Source organism: Cyrtonyx montezumae, unplaced genomic scaffold (assembly GCF_038088225.1).
Source record: "Cyrtonyx montezumae isolate F1298 unplaced genomic scaffold, pur_monq_1.0 scaffold_8, whole genome shotgun sequence".
Classification (NCBI taxonomy): domain Eukaryota; kingdom Metazoa; phylum Chordata; class Aves; order Galliformes; family Odontophoridae; genus Cyrtonyx; species Cyrtonyx montezumae.
The window spans coordinates 114,064,516-114,088,350 of NW_027072089.1; the positions used below are offsets into that span (position 1 = coordinate 114,064,516).

The window sequence follows — 23,835 nt, forward strand, 5'->3', positions numbered from 1 at the left end:
ATACATACTGAGGAGTGGATGCAAAGTTGATCCAGGGTTTTGAACCACCAAACATTTTGGAAAAATGAAGTTTTCTTAGAGCATGCAGGGAGTGATGCTTTGTATTCTTTGTGATGGATGGGAAAGGGTCTATGGTTTGTCTGTGTCCAGGCATTCCTTCTAAGGAATTTTATAGGAGGCATATACTGTGATGATGGAAGTCCCTTCCCTGTGCAGCTGAGCTCTGTTAGAGGTAGCCTGCTCAGGAGGAAGCCAGCTGACTACGTGGTGGAAGATGTCTTTGTTATGTACCTGTGGATGCTGCCTCCCTTTTACTGCATTGGTGACTGTTCTGAAACCCAGTGAGCATTTTGGCAGTCTACAACTGGCATGTCTAGAACTTCTGCTCTTAGGATTTGTATTTACAAAAGACTCTGGATGACAGTTATAGGAATCCAAATTGTAAACAGATGAATCAGCCATTTTCTTTAGCTTTATCAATAGGAAAAGGATCTTTTCAAGTTCTTAGAGTAAGTTTGTTTCCACTGAAGAATATGATTCAAGATAATCTTTGTATTCCTCTTTACAACGTACTTGAGACACAGGGAGCTGCTGTTTTACTTGGAGCAAGGTCTTGCTTTACATTTAAGCTTAATGGCTACCTGCTGATGAATGTGGTAGTCCCACTTCTCTCACCTTACCATTACATCCCACAGAGCAGTGCAGATAAACACTGACTCACTGGTGCCTGGGACAGCTCACTGCAAGACCAGGTAAGTACCAGTAAGACTGCTGGTTTCTGGAACAGCCAGCCCTGCAGCCAGCTGGCATCCCCAAGATTAGCCATAGCCTTAAGCACAGTTACCAGAGGATCGTGTCTCTATTTTAAAGCCTTAAAAACTTGGCAGATTTTACTCTAGTTGTACCCCAAGCTTGCTCTGAATTCTCTGATGTCTATCTCTCCATGGAAGCATATAATTCTCACTTGCTTTAAATGGCAGCTCACAAGTATTTAAGATGATTATGAAGTGTGAAAGCTGCTCCAAAAGTAATGCGTCCTATTTTATCATGTTGGCCCATGATGTCAGAGGAAGATGTTGGAGTATGGCAATAGAGTTTAAACTTTCCCACCAATATTCCATCACATTTTGTTACCATGAGGCAGATGGAAGCTGAGGAGCAGTCTGACAGAACTGTCTGACATGGAAGTGCAGATGAAGCAAAGGAGTGGAACTGAATTCCTCCATGCAGAAAAAAAATGAACCAATTTGACATTCATTGGCACTTGCTGAAACTTCATGGAGACTGAGAAGTGAAGGTGAGCACAGTGAGCTGGCAGGGTGATGCTTTCAACAGTGGCATAGCTAATAGGGGGTGACTATATTGAAAAGTAGTGTTTTGTAACTGAGAATTTACTTTATCAACTAGTGCTATTGTGTTCTTTGGAGTTATTGTAGTTTCCGTGGAAATAAATAGGAGGTATTACTTTTGGAGTGACCAGTGTAATGGGCTTTTACTTCAATTTGCCCTGACTTCTAGTTAAAAAAAATAATGGCATCAATTCTGTTTGCACTTTTACTTACTAGTCCTACCTGTTAATGGCATTGCTTGTCCATTGTGCCAGTCCTCTTGCTGTCACACCAAAGCAAACAGCTCCTTTCCTTTTGGCTGAAATAAGCTGTATAAGAAAACATTTGTGTGGTGATTGAATGAGTTGTTTGAGTTCCCACCTTAGCTTAGGTCTATCAAGATCAAAACTTTCACCAGCAGGCTCAAAACTTGTGATCCATCGCTGGCAGATCCTGCAGCCTAATTTCTGTCCTATGATCTAATTGGGAACAGACTTTGGGTATGTATTTACAACAAGAAGAAACTGTATTTCTACATGCACTAAGCTGCATAATTGAAAGGAAATGACTTAGCCTGAAATAACTGAGGGGACGGGTGGGGCAACTGGCAAGACTTTTAGGTGGTTAGCTTTATTCATAGGTGATCTCATGCAGCACTAACTCTGAGCCCTGGAGAAAAGCCTACAGTGTGGAGATTACCTTTTTGAGCTCCCTTGCTCTGATCTGCTTGCCCTAATATAAAGGTCTTTGTAAAAGATGAGGGGTTCAATACAGCAGGGAGACAAGAATTCTCCATTTATGCATAATGCTGCCCTAATTCTTGCAGCATAATTTGTCACCTGTTAGTCTGTGTGAAACTATAGTGCTTTGAACCTGAGTAATGGCTGTTTGCTCTTCTGCTTAGTGTGTGGGTAAGTTTTTTGACTTCCCATTTGAAATTTGTTCGGTTTAACTTGCTTTCAATAAGTTTTATACTATATATTATAGAAGTGAAATAAGAAAAACATAACAAATACATTTATAAAAATGTGTTAGCTTTCCAAGGAAACATCTAGCAGGACAGCAAAGCAAAACCTCACTTTCCATGCACAGGATAAACTACTACATGCTGGCATGTGGCAAAGTTTCCCAGTCCTGCAGCTAGGTAGTACATAGGGCCAATTTGTGGGTTACATTAATTGAAAGAGATGAAAAACCCCAGTGTTAAACTCCACATAGCTTTGAGGACTGTGGGAGAAGCACAGTTCCCCATTGGGATAACTGCCGTTCTGAGGTGCTCAGAAAAATCTGACGGGTTTGTAAATCTAGTTGTAAACTGTAATTGGCCTAACTAAAATATCATAATTTCTTTATCAGATTAGCAGAGAACGAGAGGTATGTGTAGTGGCTATTAGAGCTATCTGTGCTCTAGCAGACAAAAAAGTATTTAGTCTCTGCCAGCTGGATCCCTCCCACAGTGACTTGCCTAGATTGCTCCAATGCTAGCTGTTGAAGTGGCTGCTCAGTAGAGAAGTGCTGCTAATCCAGAAAACATGTTGGAATCCTCTGCACCTTGGAATTCCTCAGTGTGGTGTTAGCAGTCATGATTATGCACCAGTCACAAATATGCAGACTGGAGGTGCCGTGTGTGCTGCTAATGTGCTCACCAGAAAAGAGTTTTCTTTACGTGGTGCATAGCAGAGGAAACTGAAGGACAATTTTCTTGAAGGCTTCACTTAACAGATGTTCCATTCACCATCATTACTTTTTGTTTGTTTGTTTGTTTCATGAAGTAATAAAATCAATTGTTCTACAAGACAAATGAAAGAACCAGAAAAACAGTGTTGAATGTGTATAATCTCTATATTGGTAATTTTGAAGTTGAACATAACTTCTGCTTTTGATTTCTTCTGATAGCTGAAAAGTGAGGCTGAATGTACCCATGCTGCAAGGCTCTCAGGAGAGGTTACTAACACCTGCCTTGTTCTTGAATTAATTGCCTTTTCAGAGTGTGAATGTTCTGGGACTGAGAAGGGCTCTTGTGATATTTATGCAGTGATTGTTGAAGCCCTGATCGCAGTGGTAGCTTTCTTGCCAAGGCACTCAACCATCCTGTGTTCTGTCACTGGTTTCCTGTGTGGTCTGGGACAGGTTGTTTGGAGACAGATTTTTAAGGGGCTTAGTACTTCTTTATGCAGTTCTTATGGCAGGAGTGGAAGACATGGTAACATGCCTATTAATCTCTTAACATTTTAGTTTTTGGTCTGTAAACCAGTTTTCTCCACTCCTCCCTCCTAATGTCTTCTATCTCTGCCCTTCCTTGTCTTGTATATTGAATAATCAGTTTCTTGTGACCAGGATGGACTTACTGTGTATTTGTACAAAGCTTAGGAGAGGGTTGCTGTTGCAGCTGGGTCTGCCAGGATATAAATTGAAAAACTAAACCACAACCCTCATTTCTGTCCCACCATTATACAAATATCAGCTCTGGGTCTCAAGATTGGATGTCTCTCTAACTGCTCTAATTCAATAGAAATGTATTTAGCTTGGCACAATAATAGGAAGGTGAAATTCTGTGCTGTTGGCTCTGCATAGGAAGAGTAAAGGCAATTGCTTCATTTTTTTAGGCTTTGAAATTTGTGAATAAATAAAATCTAGTGGTTCTGAATGAGTCCAACAGATAGAAAAACTGCAAGCTTTTGAGATTCTGTGCCTGTAGTCCTAAAGTCTGTGTATCTCAAGCCCCATGCCTCTTGGGATGGGTGAGACAGGTAAGTTTGTGTGTTGAGCAGCCTATGCTTTTCTTGGGTGGCAAATTGCCTCTCTCTTAGTATGGAGAAAGTGGAGTGAAATCTCCCTCTTTTCCTGCAGGGAAAATGTTCTCTATGGATTATGCTTTAAACCCTTTTTTTAATATGCTAATCTCTAAAGAACATTAAGACAGAAGTATTTGTGCACATTAGTGATTCAGCATACTGAATGAAGATGACGGGCATTGATTCAGCATTGTAAAAATGTGGTAGCGTCAGTGATGTGAGATGAATTTAATGATTTCACCTAAATAAAATAAAACATTTGAACAATGTGTCTCCAAGAATACTTGCCAAAATAGAGTTTAGATGAAACTTTGGAAGCAGAACATATCCTTTGTGTTTTGACTTCTATATCTCACACTCTTCATTCTCTCTGTAGTAGATAGCTCTTGGTTGGAGAATCTTATGTTCTGTAAATACCTGCTTGTCATCATCAATGATGTGAAAAATGGAAGAATAACTACCATAAAAGGAGACTGAAAATCTCATATAATAAATGGCACAAACAGGTTTGGACATGTCTGTAGCAAAGAGAAGTAACAGGAATCTCCAGTCTCTCTACAGCCAAGGAATAAAACCTCCTAAGCAAAGTAACTTGCAATTACACATCAAGGTGCATGTTTGATGTTTGCAACTTAAATGCTAATATGATATCTGCATGTTTTGACACTTGTGTACTTCAAGCAAGGAACTTCTGACAGCAGTGGCAAGAATACATGTATAATGGCAGGAGTGAATTTCTTGATCTAATGTCTTTCAGCTGCACTGTACATGTGCTCTGCATGTTGATCTCTATAGAAAATGTATAAAATACCTCATTTCTTTTTAAAGAAGTTTAAAAGTTTAATTTCACTTATAGAAATTTGCAGTATTTCTCGCATTTTTGAACCCTTATCATCTGAAGCAGTAGGGTGGGTTAAAGGTGCAGAACCCCAGACTTTCTGCCAAGGAGTGAAATGCTTTAACATCAAAGGCAGTGTGACCTTATGGTAAAGATGCAAATGCTTCCTCCCACATTTCAGTTCATATGGAACAAGGACAGTAAACTTACAAAGATGAAACCACAAAGTTTCTTTAGGGATGACATTTGGAAAGTGTTGCTGCATAGGCTGAATCCTCAGAGTTAACACATGGTGGATACCTTCAGGTTCCTAACTAAGAATGTCAGAACTTGAGAAAGCTATTGTAGCTGTGGTCTGGATTTCAATTTATACTACTTGTGACCTTGCATCTGGTTTCAGTTCAAAGCGAACTTTATTCTGCTATCAATGGTTAGACTGAAATTGGGCAACGAGATGAACTCCAGCTTCATGTAGACAGTAATCCTGACTGAATGGTCTGTGCTTGTGCTTGTAGGCTCTTTGCCTACAAGGCTGTTAAGGGATATTTCAGATGGTTGTTCTGTTCTTTCCAGCCTGCTGTAGTAGTCAATCTATTTTCCAGCCTGCATAGTAGCCAATCTATGAGGCACTGTTGCCAGTTTCCTCCAGCAGAGATTAGTTGTCCTTCAGCAAGAATAGTGTCAACCTCAACTTGAGGTAGTGTATGGAAGCAGCAATAGCCTACATGACTGTTTTACTTCATATCTCATGTGATATATCTCATGTGATTACTCTTTTTAGTGAATGCAGAGGTGGTTTTAAGTGGCAAATGAGGCACAGGATTTTTCTGTGTAGGAAGCCAGTGAGGTCAAAGAACCACAGACTTTTTAGAGAGTTAGTATTACAAAATATTGAACTTGCTTGGTTTATATGCAATGGAAGCTTCTATGAAGGATGAGCCAAAATAAATGGTTGGAACATACATTTTCACAAGGTTGGACGCCGGCTCAGCCTTGCAGTAGCTGCTGTATTATTATGGAAGATGAATACACTTTATATAAAAAATCTTGAACGGGGGCAGGACAGAGAGACAAAACTACTGGCTAGAGTTGGTAGGCTTTTGTTGTTTTTGTTGTTTGTTTTTGAGGGAGAGAATTAGGAGACAGCATACTGAACTACTGTGACCAGATCTGGGACTTACTGATCTGCAGCCCTCCGCTTCTGTTAGAAAGAGAGTAACTTCAGCTGTGATGAAAAATAGTAAATGAGATAGAAATCTGGGTACACGTTTGAATTCCTGGAATATAATATACAAAATTTCTGAATGAATTTCCTGAAGACATTTTGCAGGATTATCCGAGGCCCACTGATTGGGAATTTTATATGCTTGGTATTTTCTGAGGAATTTGTAGCTGCATAACTCCAGCCATTATTCTTCTGGGGATCAGTCAAATTTTTATGAGATAGATGAAAACTTTCCTTCAAGTAAACAGAGTATTTTTGTTTATGAAAGAATGAAATGCATGGTAATTTAGGGGTAGACCTTTCTGCTTCCCCCCAGTTTGAACTGTGACTTGAGTGGAGAATCACATTTATTCTAGTGCTTGACCCACTGGCCCCTCACTTTGTTCTGCACTTATTCCCTCTACATCTGTAACACTCAGCACCTGCGTATGGTTATGGTTAGGAAGTAAGAAAGTAGCACCAGCTAAAATATGGCCTTCTCTGATTTGTCATATGAGTAATTCATCCATCCTTTCAAGAGGTCAGCCAAATGTCACTGTAAATCAGGAATGATTTCTGCCTCTGAGCACTCCAGGGTGGCAGAAAAAGGAATATACACACTTGACATGCTTTCAATGGGTAACATTACATGTAGCATGAAAATAACGTGGTTTTCCTGAATGGGAAACCTAGCTTTCCACCGAGGTTTTGCATCCATGCTAACAGTAGTGTAGCAAAAATGCTAAGAAATGGTCTGAAACAGTAATTGAGCACCTGGTAGGAAGGCAGGGCCAACCCAGGAGAGCTCAGGTGCATGAAATGTACCTGAGTAACAGGAAAGGGTGGAGCCTGGATGCACCCCTTCCCAGACCTCAGTTAAGGTTGGCAGTAGAGCTGAGATCATCTCTTATTGGAGATTCCTGCCTACCTGAGGCCTTCTAAAGGTAAGCAGCACCTTTTCTTTGTGTTTCTGGTTGCTGCATTTGGGTTTGTTCTTGTTTGTTGTAGTTGAAGACTTTGCCACCCTGCTATTATTGTGGCACTTTCTGTCTCATTATAGGGTACATGTTGTAAGAGGGAGAACTGCTGCTGGAAACTTGGTTGGATGTGGCGGTGCGATGGAGGGAATGAAGAACTAAAGAACATAGAGACTGGAGGAATAGGAGAGCTAGAACAACTAGCTCACGCAGTGTTTAGTTTCACTTATTCTTCCCTTTCAGGGATGACTTTGTCAGCACTGCAAGAAAAATGGATGACATTGGACGTGCTGTCCTACTGAGTAGTAAGAGAAGTACAGATGCTCTCTCCTGTATGTGTAGGAACAGACAGTTCAGTCAATGAGCATGTAAAGCAGCAAGATTTAAGAACTAAATTTAGACACACAGGTGCATGGATTTCATTGGGAACTTGCTGACTCAGATCTTCTTGAACTTGACTGTTTCTTTAGAAGAATGTATATGTGATGCTGAAGGCTGTATATAGGTATCTAACTGCTATCAATGTTAGAAGCAGCCCTTTCTCTGTCTTCACATGTAGCACTTCTTAATTCTGAAATACTTAGTTTGCTGTGATCAGAGAGGGATTACTAAATGGCATCTGATGTTATATGGCAATCTGTATTAATTCTTTTTGCTAGATCATAACTTCTTCAGGATTGATCTATCTGTATCTATCGTTTCATATTAATCATATTATTTCAGTAAAATTATATAATTTTTAACAGTCTATTTATAAACATTTAAGGGTAAAATTTGGAGAATAAAATGTCCTTCCCTGGTAGGGGAACTACCCATTTAAGTATAAATCTTACTTCTATCAAAAGGGATTTTTCTTTTCCTGTAAAAAAACAAAACAAAACAAAACAAAAAAAACATTTGTCATTCTTATGTAAAGAGAGCCTCGGCAATGTAATGAGAGGTACTGGGTTTGTATTTTAGGGAACAAAATCTGTTTTTATGAGTTTTTTCTTGCTTCTTCCGTTTAAAACTACAGTTTCAGCAAACAATATCAAAAATAACTTCAAAACATTGGCAGGTGCAGTTTAATGAACTAGCAATGCAAGCACAAGTGTTTTAAATGAAATGACATCTCACTGCCAGAGAAAAAGTTCTGACCAAGATTTGTGGTCTATGGATGCCATAAAAAGCAACAAAGAAAACATGGGCTTTCTGCTGTATACCTTGGAAAGAGTCACAGTGATTAAGACTCCACTGGATGCTCTCTTCTTTATGTTGCTAAGATGCCAAGAACTATTAAACAAGCTCTTCAGTCAAAACAGATCAATACATGAAAAATAGGTATCTGCTTTTTCTCAAAGAAAACAACAGAAAACAAATCACAGTCTGTCAGATATATTACTTGTTCTGTTACATATTTGTGTGTCAGTTACATAGTCAGAAGTAAAATAAAATGTAATTTGTGAGTGTGCTGGAGGATGATTATGCAGTTGTTAGTAACTCTGTGAACTAACCTTTAATAATCTCCTTAATGAAGAAGGGAGGAGTCTTTCCTTCTACCATATTTAATGTAGTTACTTTCTGAACGTGCATAGGTGCTTTATTTGTTTCTACGTTGAGCTTCTTCCATCTTCTATTTCTACCATTTCTGTGTCAATAATCTCTCTTCATATTTCTTAGGAGACCCATAATAAGTATGTTACTTGATTATTTATCCCCCCCCTCCATACACAGCCTAGTCACTTATGATTTCTTTCTTTCTAGTTTATGCAATTTGAAAGCTTGCCTGGCATAGTTCAAGCTTTGCTAAGCAAAATCTCCAGTTATACTGCAATGTGAGCTGTTCTGTTTGACCCCCCCCCCTCCCTTTTTACAGTTGCATGTGAAAGATCCACTTGACAGCCTAGGCTGGTGACTTTCTTCAGGCACTTAATTACCTGAAACTGGAGCACCAGAGGATTAGAAGTATCTCAGACTTGGGTATCAAGCTGAGTTTACTCTGAGGTTCATGTTGCATGTTTTGCTTAGGTACCTTCAAACTATGGCTGTAGAAAATGTAGGTGTAGTTCCCAGAGAGGTACATCAATTTTACAGCTGCAAGTTCATGACTGGGTCCAGGCACAGTGTCAGTCACATTGTGTATCTGTTTTAGTTTGGAATGGGAAAAAAATCCTGCATCTTTGCAACCTATTCAGCTGATACAGGTGCTTAACATCGCTTGTTAATGTTGATTCTAAGTATGAAATTATGAGCTTAGAAGTACTTTGAGTGAATGAAACTGGCTGTTCTCTGCAGGTGGATTCTGTGGTGTGTTGCCTTAGTGCCATGAAGTGAGCACAGCTTTCAAAGGGTTTCAGTGCCACATAACTGGACTAGATGAGGCATTTAAACATTAAAAGTCAAGGGAGATATTTCCCTGGCCTGTGTTCAGCCCCTCAGTTAATTATTTTTGGGAAACGTAACTGTATGAAATCCATGAACGCTGATTCCTAATGAAGAAGTAGCTCGCTACTTCTCCTGGGTTTGATTGTCTGGAAATCCTTTACTTGAGCTCTGGGTGGATGTGCTGTTTTACATATAGAACTGCAAGAGTGTTAAACAGTTAGATGTTGACAAAATCCAGTGTATGGAATAGAGGAAGCCACTTTTTTATTGTTTTGTCATGACTTTGTGATTCCAAGACACAGGCTTCCTGTTTAAGAGTCTTTTATTATTCTGTCAGCCATGAGACTGTAAGTCATTTGCTACTGTAAACGTTATTGCTGCTTCTTTTCCCCCTCACCACTGCTTCCTGCCCTCAAAGACCACAGTTTATATCTGTCCCTCTGCAAGTTGCCTTTGGCAGGAATAGGCGAAGGCATGAGCCTTTTTCCTGGGAAAAGCATAATAAACACTATGCAGGGAAGTGTGGAGTGCTGTCTATGCAGAGGCAGTGTGTGGGTGCCTAAGGCCTCATAGCCACCCCACTGGAAGGTAAGCTGTCCAGTTAAAGACCCAGTGCAACTTCTGTATACAGCTTGGGTAGGAGGAAAAGTTTAATTGGCAGAAAAAGATTAAAGGAAAATGATCGAGACATTGAGTATTTTGGAGGTATCCTGTATTTAGCTTTTATGTGATTAAAAGCTTGTATAGTTCACAAGGACATAAATAGGTAGTGAAAGTTCTGAGACTGAGTAGCTCTCATCCTTTTAGGTTATTAAAAGATATTGACGTTTTCATCCTAGGAAACAATAAAGTAACAGGATAGGCAGCAGGGCTCTTACACGCAGAACACTTTACATAGAAACCCTATCTTTGCTGCACAACATAGCATATATTGTGGTGGCACTGAAACACCAAAAAAATAACAGCCCTTAGCAGGGGAACTTTATAATCAGATTGTTAAATAAAAGACACTCCTTACAGAGGGTGTCTAAGATCACTTTTGAGGGAATAACTCTGGGATTACTGTCAGTAGTAACTTGTAAACCCTGTGAAGTAGTCAGACTTTTCACAGGACCTCCAGTAATGAAGAAACTCTGTACTTCCACAGAATATTTACACATGGCACATGAGAATACATTATGCTTGTTTGTTTAAAAACACTCTTGTTCTCAGAGGTTTTTGAAAAGTAGTAAGTAAATGAATTTTTTGAAAAATTAAGGAAATAAACTTGAAACTCTCTGTTCAAAGTGAAGTAGTAGTATTACAATTTGTTGGTATTAAATTAAAGTTGGTAACCTTATTTGTTGAGGATGTCCTTACTTTCCATTTTCGGTTCTTCAGTTATGTGGTAATACAGGTGGAAATCAATGCATATATATATTTTGTAGCCAAAGAGAAACCGTAACTTATTTCACAGTGGTATCTGAAACACAACATGCAACATCAAGATTTATCTAAGCATTATTTATTTGTTTTTTGGAAAGCAGTGTTCCCAAATGCAAGGTTTATAATTAAAGATAAAGGCCTTTGCCCTTGTGCTTACAACAAGCAATTTAGGAGTGCAGGTGTGTGGAATGGAAAGATGCTTGGATTGTAAAGGGAGGGTAGGTATTTTTTCTTGCATCGTATTCTCTGAACTGACTGCAAAGCAGCAAGTTTTGGGTAGTGTAGAGCTGAGTGGAGGCTATAAAAAGCCCCTAGTGAAGTTGTGGAAATCTACTGTGAGGATGACCCATTTCAGGTCCTGTTCTTTGTTGCACTAAGACTGCTAGTTCTGCCCTTTAAAGCTGGCTCAAATGAAGTATTATTAGTAGTGATTATGTCAGTTACAATCATTACCACAGAGAGATATTGGGTCTGCAGGAACCTTAAAACCTGGGTTCGGGTAGGAGTGTGAATGCATTTACAAATAATGTTTTCAATTCTGAAAATTTATTATGATAAGAAGGTACCCAAAGAGTCAATTATTTAAGAACAGAATAAGTTAGTAGATATATCAATTGAGAACATTTTCTTATTATAGGCAAAGAGGCAGATAATAGGATCACACTAAGGTGCTACCATGTTGTGAAGTATTGGTAAGGTAGGTAATAAGTGGTTGAGATCTTTAGTTTGAACGTTAAAAGCCACTGCTTTGGCAGTACAAAAGGAGATACAGATGCAGTTCTATACTGTCTCATATCCTAGGCTAAGACAGTAAGTTGAAAACTTTTCTTGTTGTCCTCTATAACCATTAGCTACAATGCGATGGTTAACAGTTGCTTTGTGATCAAGAGATTGGTAGACTCACATCCAATGATCTGTCTGCAGACCGTGATTACCAAGGGAGTGTTGTAATATGACCCACTGATGTAGCTGATATTCAGTTGCAAACATATTTATCTATATAGAGCAGGCAGTGTTTTAGATCTGGTAAGTGTAGTACCTTCTGAAACCATCTCTCTTTTTTATTTTGCTTTCTCTTTAAAAATCCTTCTCTTCAGCTAATAGAATTTAAATGATTCTGTATACTTGGCACATGGTCAGGTCAGGAATACTGTATTTAACATTCTGACAAAAAGGCCTTGCACCATTTTGAGAAATAAACTTGTGAGTCTAATAACCCAGCCTCCAAAGCTAGTAAGCCATTGTCCCTCATGAGAGCTGAGTGAGCCTGAGGAATGGATCACTTCTCCATCACCTGCTTGCATTGCTTGTCTTGTCTCTGCAAATGATGAAACTTCATCCTGTGGATGTGAAGGCCATGAATCATTGTGAATAATGCCTGAGTATCGCTACATGTGCAAGGAATCTGTGGGGTGACGCAGCCACAGTAGAACTCTGCTGTGAATTCGGACTCTTCTTGAGGCAGGCCAAACAGGGCTAAGGTTGAATGAAAGGCATATTGCTGTTGTTTCTCTCTGGGATGCTGATACTTTAAAAACACAAAGGAATGTGTTCTGTCTTGTTTTTGAGGGCAGAGGCAGTGGGGAAGTGTTTGCTATTGGGCTTTCTTTATTTTTTTCCTCACCACTATTTTAAGCACAGCAGGACATGTTTTCTTTGGTAGTGACTTAAAAAAAAAACAACAACCAAACAAAAAAAAGCACTTGAATTTTAAAAGACCTGGAAGACATTTTCAGAGGCATCACGTGCAGCAAAAAAATGCTGTTTGCAGCAGATCTGTCTCCTGGCTTCTCTGAAGATTTCAGCTTTCTACCTGAGACTTGTGTCTCTCTCTAAAATGTTTTTCTTCCCCTGTAACAGACTGCAGTGTGCCTTCCAGAAGCACTGTGGCCCTGCTTCCCCTGTCCCTGTGGGCTGACCAGGGCCTTCCAGGCTGTATCATCAGCCTGCACCTAGCAAACTGTTTCATTCTCTCATAGAGAAAAGTGTCATGTCTCTCTACAGTTAGTTTTGCTCTCTGGTCACCTCTGTAGATGATCTCTTTCCAACTTTTTTACTTCTACATTTCCTGCTCACTTCACGCTGTGAACTGACACACTATCAGTCAAATAATTCTCTGGGCCATTAAGTACTTGACAGGCTACATCTTTCTTACTCAGCAGCTACAGCAAATGAAAAGCGTAGCTTCTCTTTCTTTCCATACATAATTTTCTATTTTTGCAGCAAGAGTTTTGTAACTTTTCCCTTTGCTCCTGTTCAGCATGGTTTTTCATCCCATGTATGCTGATCTCTCCTCTCACACAGATGATCATTCTTCTGGATTTACTGAGGTAAATTTTTAATTAACAGGGCTGTCCAATTCAGAGTTTCAGTCAGGATGCTATTTTATCAAAGAATTTACCCGCAAAGAAGGGGAAGCTTTGGGCTTTTTTAGTTCAAGAGTCTGATACAGAGGCACTGGGAGTTCAAGCATTCCTAGCACTAAGGCTGGAACGCAGAAGAGATGGAATCCAGCCCTGCTGTCAGATCATGTCACTGTGCTCAGGAAGCACAGTGCGCAGGACCCTGTGGTATGGGTACAGCTTGTCCTCAGTATTTCCCACATCCTGTGGCATTCTGACCAAATGTGGTTATCTTTTGCATACAAACATCTATGTTGTGTCCCTGTTCCCCCCCTCCTCTTTCTGGCTGGCCTAAATCACAGGGGCTCCCTCATCATGAGAGTGAGGCCTTATTTTTGAGATTGGTTTTCCTTTTCAGTGTCTGTCTCTACTTTCTTTGTGCCAGGCTTGTGGTTGAAGGTCTTAATGAGTTCCCAGAGGAGCCTTTTGGAAATTGGCTTATTCTTTCTGCAGAAATGTGTAGTGTATAAGATTTCAATATGCAGTCTTGTTCTCATGTCTCTGTCAATATACACACATTATGTAAAAAATTTGTTTTTCTTTCTCTCTATTCTTTCCCCTTCTCTTAAGACTTCTTATTTTAGTCCTTCTGCAGCTACTTGCCCTTTCATGCTCTATCCTCATTTTAACTTACTGCCTTCCCATTCAAACAGCTACTACAATAGTTGTTCTTTTTATCAACTTTTCAAAGAACTGTTCTTAAATTAATATGTCAATAAATCACCAGTCAGAGATCGTTGCTGACAGTGCATACATTGATGCTGTAAGTAGACTTTAAATAGACTTTACTCTAAACTTTTGTTAAGAGTATGGATACCAGTGTAATGTCTCTGTAGTCCAATCTGGTGATTAAACACTCCAAATTCATGGGATGGAAATCTGAGATAAAAATCTGGCATGCTTCTATTCTGTTTTCAGTTTTTCAGCATTGTAAGATACAGTAGCAATGAAAAACAATTACCTTAGGAATGCAGATATTATCAAAGATACTTCCCCTTATCACAGATGGTGATAATTTTATACAGATGTGGGATATCAGCTGTTGGAATTACAGTGTAGGGTGAAAGAGGTGTTTTAGATTCCAGTTTTATTTTGGCATGATGTTAATTGCAGAAGCTACAAACTATTAGTCTTGGAGGCAGGCTTCTACTGTTATCTAAAATCAGCCCTTCTAATGCTGAGTGCTGAGTTTTCTGGTGGCAGGATCCTTAAAGTGCTTGCTGCCCCATGACAGCAAAGCCACTGGCTAGCTGTCAGCCTTAGCCTGACATCAGCCTTCCATCCTGCCTGAGTGCAAATCAGCATCTGATCAGATTGTCATTTACTGAAGTAGCCACTGTCGTAAGAAGAAAAGGTACTGAGTTGCATTTGCAGTGGAAAAAACCACATATTCGGCCATAGCACTATTCACAGTGGAAACAGTCAACCAGCTTCCAGTTTCTCATTCAGTAATTTTCTGGTGTAAATTATACTTTTTTCCCATAAGTCACCTACTGGAGCTGTAGTTGATAATTCTGTTTTTGTATAATCACAGCAAAACGTGTCCCAAGGCATTTTTTTCTTCTCATTTTAATCACAATAAAAACAAGATCTGAGTTGGCTGCATTTTCTGTTGAAGAAGTGGTAGGCTGCAATACTTCAGACTCCTGAACAAAGCTGACTGCTGCATCTTGTGGATGGACCACAAAAAATCTGTGGTTTTCCCTTTTCCCCTTTATATTTAATTATTTTGAAAATTCTGTATGTCTTAATTGTTTTATTGGTTACCATCATTTACAACAACATAGGACTGGAAATACTTTTTATTGCTCGACAAAGGTATGAATAGACTTAGATCTCCTTCGATGTTTCTAGTCAACTTTAATTGAAAAGAGGAATTAGGATGTTTATTACTTTTGTGAAGTTTTTATACAAAACATTTGTAAAGGCAATTTTTGTATAATTGTCTTAATTCTAATTGCATGACATACAATTGTGATTTATTTTCTCTCATTCTGTTTGTTTCTCCCAGCATTTTATAGTGCCAGGGTGCTGCACTGTAGCTGTCACATCTGGTGCTCTTGCTGCAAATTAGACAGTAAGACTCACTCAGTACTGCAATGCTCTTGGGCAAGCTCCATGAATCTGCCCTTAAACCGTAACATCACTTACGAAGTTTTTTGTTTATCCTGTCACAGGAGCAAAAGTCAACTATTCTTCAACAGTTTTCCTCTTTTTCAGCTGGCATACTACTGATGTTTTATGTATTTAACTGTTTCGCAGGAGGAGAATGATTCCAGTAGTGGAACAGCCTCCCTCCATAACTCAGAGATTCCACGGAGCAGGTCAGAGGGCGCTCTGATTGATGTGGATGATCGGATGCCTTCAGCCACCTACAGTATGTTTTCTGTATTAAGGCTTTCAGTCTCAAGTCTTCTACTTGCATAAAGCTCTTGATAGTGTTAAGAACTTCAGCTACTCTGTAAACCCTTGTACACTGGTTGTATTGTTTGTTTTTCTTGTGCCACTTGTTTTGCACAGCTCAAGCCATAATGGATGTCCTTGGAGTCAGAGTGCGGGCGTTGTCATACTGTCCCTTAGGAGAAACTTCCTAGCATAAGAGAAGTTCCTTGTTGTGTCACATGTGGTTTGGTCAGGTTAGGAGGAGCAATTACTGATAATTAGCCATTATCAGTAAATGCTATTTAGGGTATGTTCTTGAGGATGGAGATGGGAGGAGAAGAGAGAAGTCTTAGCCAAACTTCATTAATTAGGTGTTTTGTTTTTAAATACCAGAAATCTGAAAAGGTTCACAGGTTCATAAGGTTGGAAAGGACCTACAAGATCATCTAGTCCAACGATCCTTCTATCACTATCCCTACCCAACTACCAAACCAAATCCCTTAGCACCTCATCTAAACGCTTCTTGAACAGCGCTAGGGATGGTGCCTAGGTGAACATTACCTAAAGGAAACTTTGAAGATATCCCAGCTTAACAATTTGAGTTGTGGATTGTAGAAAACTATTGAATGTCATCTGTTAATCTCACTGCTGTTTTAAACTGAAAATTAACATTCTGCTTCACAAGGTAGACATCTTAACTTCTGTCCAGTGGCAGACATGACTAATGGTGAGCTTTGCACTTGCAGTGCAAGCTGAGGGATAGAAATTATTTCCTTGCTAACCTACTGCACCTTGATAACTTGTACTGTTAGCTTGGCATGTGAAAGACTAGCCTAATGACATGGGCTTTATCACAGATTTCTGCTGAGACTTCTGTGGAAACATACCATTAAAGAAAGTGGAGGTTGGGACATTTTGTATATATATAAACTTGCAGAATTTTGCTTTTGAAAATTTTCATTTTTTTCTACTGTAATAGCATTGGAATGCAGAGGAAACTTTTGGATGCTGGACAAAAATGACACTGAGCATCCCAGCCCAGTCAGGTTGCCTTGTGCTTGTTCCTGCTGGCAGCTCTTTTCAAAGACTGTTTGAGGCAATTCTAGAGCCTCCCACATAGGCAGCTAGGAAGGTCATTTCCATTTTGGTTCTTCTCATTTGAGTTTTTTCTGAAGCTGAGGAAAAATTTCACTGTTCAGGCTTTTTGTCACAGTTCACAAAAAACTGGAACTGAAAAATACAAATGTTTCAGGTTTTTTTTTTGTCTGAGTGCACTGCTAGTCTTGATCTTCAGCAATAATTAATAACCTTGGAAACTTATATGGGAAGTATAACAGAGAAGGGTATAGATATGATGAATGAATAGAAATGCTGAGGTTTTCCCTCTAAAATTAAATTCCCTTATAGGATTTTAAGCCAATACGAAGGATGGTATGATCTCTGTATAGAATAGTGGCAAACTATTAGTAACAGGAACCTGTAGTGCAGAAAGTCAAGACTGTTGCACTGAGTCGTTCAACATATAAACCAGCTTTTGTGAACGGTTATTTACATAAAATATTAGTGTCATATGTTCACAGGAAAAATACATTATTGTTAATGAGTATTCTTATTAAAAACGTATTTAAATATCAATTATATGCTCTTATTTGCCTATTCAGTTTATTTAATATTTATTTGTCTATTGAAGATTGGACTAGATCTAAATGGTCTTTCTGAACCTTAATGATTCTAGGATTCTACGATTCTATTTGAATGCAATCTCAGGAAAAAAAACTATTAGCCACAGCATCATTTATTTCTAAATTACAAATTGTGAAGTAATTCATAAATTACATGAATGATTTTTTTAAAAGGAAATATGCTATGCCAAATTCCACTCAAACTGAGGTAAATAAATTGATATCAGCACTCTTACAAATACATGTGCTCTAACATGAGAAGGATTCCATACTATCTACAGTGTCTGGAAAACAAATCAGTGGATGCTTTATTTTTGCATAGAGGCAAAATTTATCTTTGTGAAAGAAAGAAACCTGTGGAATTTTCTAAGATTAGTGAAATGTAATGGTTTAAACTTCATGGGATCTTACTGTGCTTTATACTAATTAACGTTTCTCGGTGTTCATAGTAATCAGAGCTTTGCAGGAGATTGCTTACATCCTTCAGTGCTCATTTGTTAATACTGATATTATTAATGAAGGTTCTTAATGCTACTTAAGTACAGATACTCAATATTGATACTCTTTAATGATCTGAAGTAAAAATGTAGAAATATATTCCTTAACAGTTTGATCCCTATGCATGTTGAGAGGATGAATTTAGTCACCTGTCAAGCATTTTAAGAGCGTCAGTTGGAAATTAATGGAATGTCTCAAGTTTCTATGGTTTAGGAAATATTTAGTGTTATTTTTTTCTTCTCTTCAACAGCTGTCAATGAAAACAAAATGGATTTGGATATTGAGTGGTCTGATTTATTCAAACATGCCCATGCTGTTTCCAAGACTAACCCTTTCTGGAACGAACTGTCAGCCTCCAACCCTTTTGTACATGACATAGCTGCTTCCAATAGAAATGAAAACAATAAATACTTTCCTGTGTTGAGAGAGAAGTCCTATTTATTCTCTAAAGTTTCTAGTGACGGGGATTCTTTGGCTTCCTCGGGTGATGAGCTAAATATTGATTGTCTTCTAAGGAAGACCTCAACAAGAAGATCTGGACGATCTAAAAGCATATCTGACTTCTTGGATATTATTGATAATCGAAGATTTAATCCTCATAAGCCAACGCCTCAAAAAACTACAGTTTCTGACATGACATGCCTTCAGAATGACCGTGAAGCTTACAAGATGGCTTGGTTGAGTCACCGACAGCTCACTCGGTCTTGCCTAGACTTAGAAGCCATGAGCCATAGTCCTGGATGGGCACAGACGCAAGCTACAGACATTCATGTAGTTTGTAAACTGAATCACGAAGGGGGTTCAGTACAACTACCTGACTCTGATATTAATGTCCATGTCCCTGTGGGTCATGTATTACCTGGGGAATTCCAGGAAGTTGGATTAAGGGCTATCCTTAACCCTCCATCGTCATTTAACAATGAACTGTCTAGCACTGTAAGTCCTCTGATAGAACTTACATTGAGCAACCTCAACACGAGGGAAGCAATTTTTCTAGAGGTGAAAGTTGCAGCTAAAGTGAAGAATGATCCTCTCAGTCAAGTTATGAGCGATATTGTGTGTTTTTTTAGTTTCGATAAAGAAGGGCCTTTTAAGAAGCTAGAGAACTGCTACACTTATCAAGATACTATACAAGTGAAGCTAGCAGACCTAAGTCGTGTGATGTATGCAGTGATTGCAGTACAGGCAAACAAACTCCAGCCTCCAGCCACTAATGTCTGGGATTACATTCATAGAACTGTCTCAGTTGGAATTTATGGTCCCAAATATATTCATCCGTCTTTTACAGCAGTTTTTGCAGTGTTTGGTCATAACTACATTCCAGGAAAGCTTACAATTTGTGATATAAAAAAAGGAGGGAAAAATATGCCTCCTGTAGTGTTTCAGCTGTGGGGTAAACATACGTTTCTTCTTGAAAAGCCCCAAGACCTAAACATTTCTTTGGTATCCTGTGATCCAGATTTTGAAGTGAAGATGGAAGACGAAAGCAAAAATATTAAAGAGGAGGAACTGAAAACTGGTGAAATGGTCCGCCAACAATTCCTGTTTTCCATGCTAGGATGTAGGGAGATGCATTTCTTTGTTTTTCTTGTTCAGATTAAAGTCTCAAAAAGTAGCCAAGTAACACAGTTCCATGTTACGACCCCTGATCCAGCTCCAAAATTAACTGGAATCGTCAGCCGGCCACAGCGCTTACAAAAGCGCAAAGAAATCAAGTCAGCACCTTTGCTTTTAATACCAACGGTTAAATACCCAAAGTTTCAAGACAAAGTTTTGAACGTTAATACTTATGGAGTGGCTTTGAAAACTGTGCTTCGTCAAAATAAAATTGATTATTTGCTGGAATATTTTAAAGGAGACACAATAGCACTTCTTGGTGAAGATAAAGTAAAAGCCATTGGACAGGCTAAAATAAAAGAGTGGTATGTAGGAGTTCTCAGAAGAAAGGTTGGTCTTGTACACTGTAAAAACATAAAAGTGATTTCCAAAGAGCAAGCTATGGACACTACTGACAGTGAACTTACAACCAGGAATCTTGTTGAGCAGATTACGCTGCCATTTAAAAAACTGACTTATATCTACTCAGTAGTTTTATCTACAGTATCAGAGAGTGTTTATGACTGGAGATCTTTATCTGAGGTGCTAGGATATTCGCATATATCTTTGGATGACTTTAATGAGGAACATGGTGATAAAGAATCAGACAGAGTTGCGCATGTTGTGAAGAGGCTAAAGGAAGACTGCCATGCTAATAAAAAAAAGAGACTATTCCTTTATGAGCTAATTATTGTAAGTATTGCACGAACTAACTTGGTTATTGGAAATGCATTGCCAAGAGGCTAGTCACTAGTAATATATGAACGAGAAAATGTTGTCCTACACCTTTACAGGAACTTTTACAAACTTGAACATATTATACTAATTGTTGCAGATGCTTATAGGTGGAAAATCCATCCAGACCCTTCCGAAAAATAACACTGTAATCCATTCATTTTAAATAGTACTCTGTAAACATACAGGAATCTTGTTTATGTAGTACGTTGACAAGCCATGGTTGAAGTAGTTGTGTCTTTTGTCATGGAAGTCTTGAATCGATAGCAAGTTGTTTACCTAAGCAATTTGCAGTTGTAATTAGAACTAAATAACAATCACACAATGAGGGAACTTGGTAGTATTTCTGCCGTAAGATGTATATCTACGATTACCTTATATTTTAAAGGAAAATTCAACCTATCTACTGGTTGAAGATTTTCTGTCCATATTTGACAATTTCAGTGTTGTAGCCAAATAAAGACAACATTGTTTTAGTACTTATTTTCAGCAGTAGCAATTTATATGAGGGCTGCTCTGAAAGTAATGCCTTCTATTTTATTATGTTGGCCCACAAAGTCAGAGGAAGATGTTGATGGTCTAGGGGTTGGCAATCCTGCCCATGAGAGGGAGATTGAAACTGGAGGATTTTTGAAGAACTTTTCAACCCAGGCCATTCTATGGTATGGCAGTAGAGGTTGAACGTTCCTGGAAATATTCCATTAGGTTTTGTTACCATGTGAAAGATGGCAGCAGAGGGGCAGTCCACTTTGCTAAAGTGTAAAGGGTCTTTGTACTGTATACTACTGTCTGCTTCTCAGTAGTGTGACTTCAGTATTTTATTCTAGATGGGCAATAGTATGGGAGAGTTTAGGATCCACACTGATTATTTTTTGGTTAGCTACACTTGTCAAGCATCTTACCTACCAAAAGTTGTAGTGTTTCACTGAGGGTTTTTATGGAACGTTTTCAATTAAAATATACAAGTAGCTGTTTTGTGGCAAAAAGCTTGCTATTATTAAAAATCGGTATCTGAAAGCTGAGGAGATTTTCTGGTTTTGGTTCTTGATATTGCATTGACAAGACAGTATTTTCAGTGGAATGTTTTGCTGTTAATTTGAGCAGAAAAGAAATTAATTACCACCATCCATTTTCTCATTAGCTCTTGAAGATATAAATAAGAAATAAGAACGCATCATTTCAGGGCTTCTCTCCTGGAAACATTTTAATTTGTTTGCTCTTGAAAGCTCATTTGGCATGGGAAAGTGAGGTCTTCCATTCTCACATTTCTATGTGATGATTGGCAAATTATCCATTATGTGGGAGGAGTAAACCAAAAGGTGCTGGCCAGGTTAATCAGTGTTGTGGAAAATCAGTAGACTAAGGACCACATCTAAGTAAAATTGAAATTAAAGCACTGTTATAAGTTCCACATCATACTTTAAGATAATTTGATGTCCCAGATATTTTTGTTGAAAAACATTTTTTTTCTTCGGGATCCCTTAGCTGGACAATATCCATGTGACACTGGAATGCTGATGCAGCTGAATGGCAGCCTAATTTTTTCTTAAGCTTCTGGGCAGATTTCCTGTACTGGCAACACATTTTTATTGGAAAAATATTTGTCAGCTTAAAAATGTAGATTAGCACTTTGAGGACAAATGATAATGTTTGTAGGAAGTTCGGAAGTTCCTTTGTGAAAGAAAATTAATGAAAATGATCGTTGCAGGCACTTTTGAAAATAGATTGCCAAGGATTAGTGGCCCGTCTTACCCAAGACACCATCATTTTGACATCTGCTGTGAAGCTTGGCAAATACTGGCGGGAAGTTGCAGAGAAGCTAGCCCGACTCACAAAGCAACAAATAGAAGCTTACGAGGTACCCCACCAAGGGAAAAGTGGAACAGTAGCTCTAGAGGTAAGGATCTGGGTAAGACAGTGCACAGTTGCTCCTTTCCAGGTATAACTCCTTACTTTTTCCTTGCAGTGTGAAATTCTTTCCTTTTATAGTTACAGCCTCTGTATTTAGTTTGTAATCACTTCAGTGCAGGGAGTTCTCATCAAGTTTTGCTTTCATTTCTTTAGATTTTTCTTTGAGGCTAGTTGTAGAGTGTTGTGCCATAATTTACTGTGGAGATCCTGGTCTCTCTCTCTATCTTGAGTTTCAAACTGTTTCTTTCCATCCCAGGGGTCACTTTCAGTCCCTTATTGACCTGCCATCTCATTTTTAATCTTGCCCACTCTGTCTTTCTCTTTCCCAGCTGCTATCATTTCAGTTGCAGTAAGGGAGATCATCCAGTCCTTGCATGTGCCCCTTCAAATCACCCTCAGTACAGCTTTTGTTCTCTCCACTGAAAGCAAGCTTAACTCTACTATTGACACTTCCCTGTTCTGCATCAGTGTCAAATTTGTCACCATCTAACTCAGACAAGGCAGTGTTACAAGAGGCTGGAATCTCTGACACCAATTCTACTTCTGACCTTTTTTATCAACATGGTAAACCTTTTAATTGTGTAGTTTGACATGTCGCTTATAATATTTGCCCTTTGTTGTACTCTGAATGGAAGTATGACTTAAAAATAAAAGTCAAGTTGTCATCTCAGATGTATTTTAGTGTGTATACAGTCAAGGAGAAATTTAGACACCTAAATTTCTCTCTAGTGCTATTTGAAGATGCTCAGAGGTATCCATAGCATCCATGCAATGTGACAGATGTGTCATGAGACATAATTTGGGCTCATGCTTACACCTCTGAGTTGAGGGCCAGTCTGTATTCCTGACACACCTTAGCCTAGGCAGACAACTTTACTTCTATGTTTCTCTACTTACTGGATCCGCCATCTCCCGCAGATTATATGCCAACAGCTCAGGGTTTTGCATTGAGAATCTCAGGGTTTGAGAATTTGAGAAGTTCTCAGGGTTTTGCATTGAGAATTCTCTTGTATCACTGAATGTTGCTTAATATGACTTCTCTGCTTGAGCTTTGCCATTCAGGATTGACTCTCCCTTTGCCTGTAACATACCTTGATTATTGCAGGCAATACGCATTATCCAGTCTGAATCCCTCCTCTGTCACATCTTGGTACCTAACGAATTGCTTCTATTTGACATTAACACCTTCACAGCAGCTCAAGATATTCTTTCTTTCTTTTTCTTTCCCTGTAACTGATTCTACCTGCTTCCTGTTGAACATATTTTCCTCTCTACAGTCTAAATCCATTGAGTATTTAATCTGAGTTCTTTGAGCTATTTCATGTTTTTGCTTTGTTTTGTTGTTCTGGGTACGTTATTTCTGTATGGATGCACACCTCTCCTTGTGTTTTTTGTTATAAAACTCAGCTCTACCAATCGTTTGTCTACTACTCTCTTTCCAATGAAAAACCAGTTACCTAATTAGCTTTATTTTTCCACTAATGTGTGAATGACTGTCACTTCAATTTTTAATTTATGTAGTGCTTTGTCTAACTTCTTAGACTTTTGTTTTACTTGATGACCTTCCTTTGTTTGACAAAATCACAGCTTTCTTGAGCGAGAATTTTAGAGCTCATTATACCTGAGCAATGTGTGACTCCATTGGCCTTCATGGTGTCTGGAAATCCTTTCTTCTTAGCTACTAGACAGTAGAACTAA

At 38.7% G+C, this 23,835-nt stretch overlaps 2 protein-coding genes across 2 annotated transcripts in view; one reads left to right on the forward strand and one right to left on the reverse strand.

The window, feature by feature from the left end:
* The window catches only part of ITGB8 (integrin subunit beta 8), a 134,305-nt gene that overhangs the window by 93,058 nt on the left and 17,412 nt on the right, over positions 1 to 23,835 (reverse strand). The window lies entirely within an intron of this gene.
* The window catches only part of MACC1 (MET transcriptional regulator MACC1), a 30,046-nt gene that overhangs the window by 2,863 nt on the left and 3,348 nt on the right, over positions 1 to 23,835 (forward strand). The window contains exons 2-4 of the mRNA XM_065752077.1: positions 15,596 to 15,710; positions 18,146 to 20,184; positions 21,935 to 22,123. Of these exons, the coding sequence (XP_065608149.1) occupies positions 15,596 to 15,710; positions 18,146 to 20,184; positions 21,935 to 22,123 (2,343 nt within the window). The remainder of the gene's footprint in view (positions 1 to 15,595; positions 15,711 to 18,145; positions 20,185 to 21,934; positions 22,124 to 23,835) is intronic.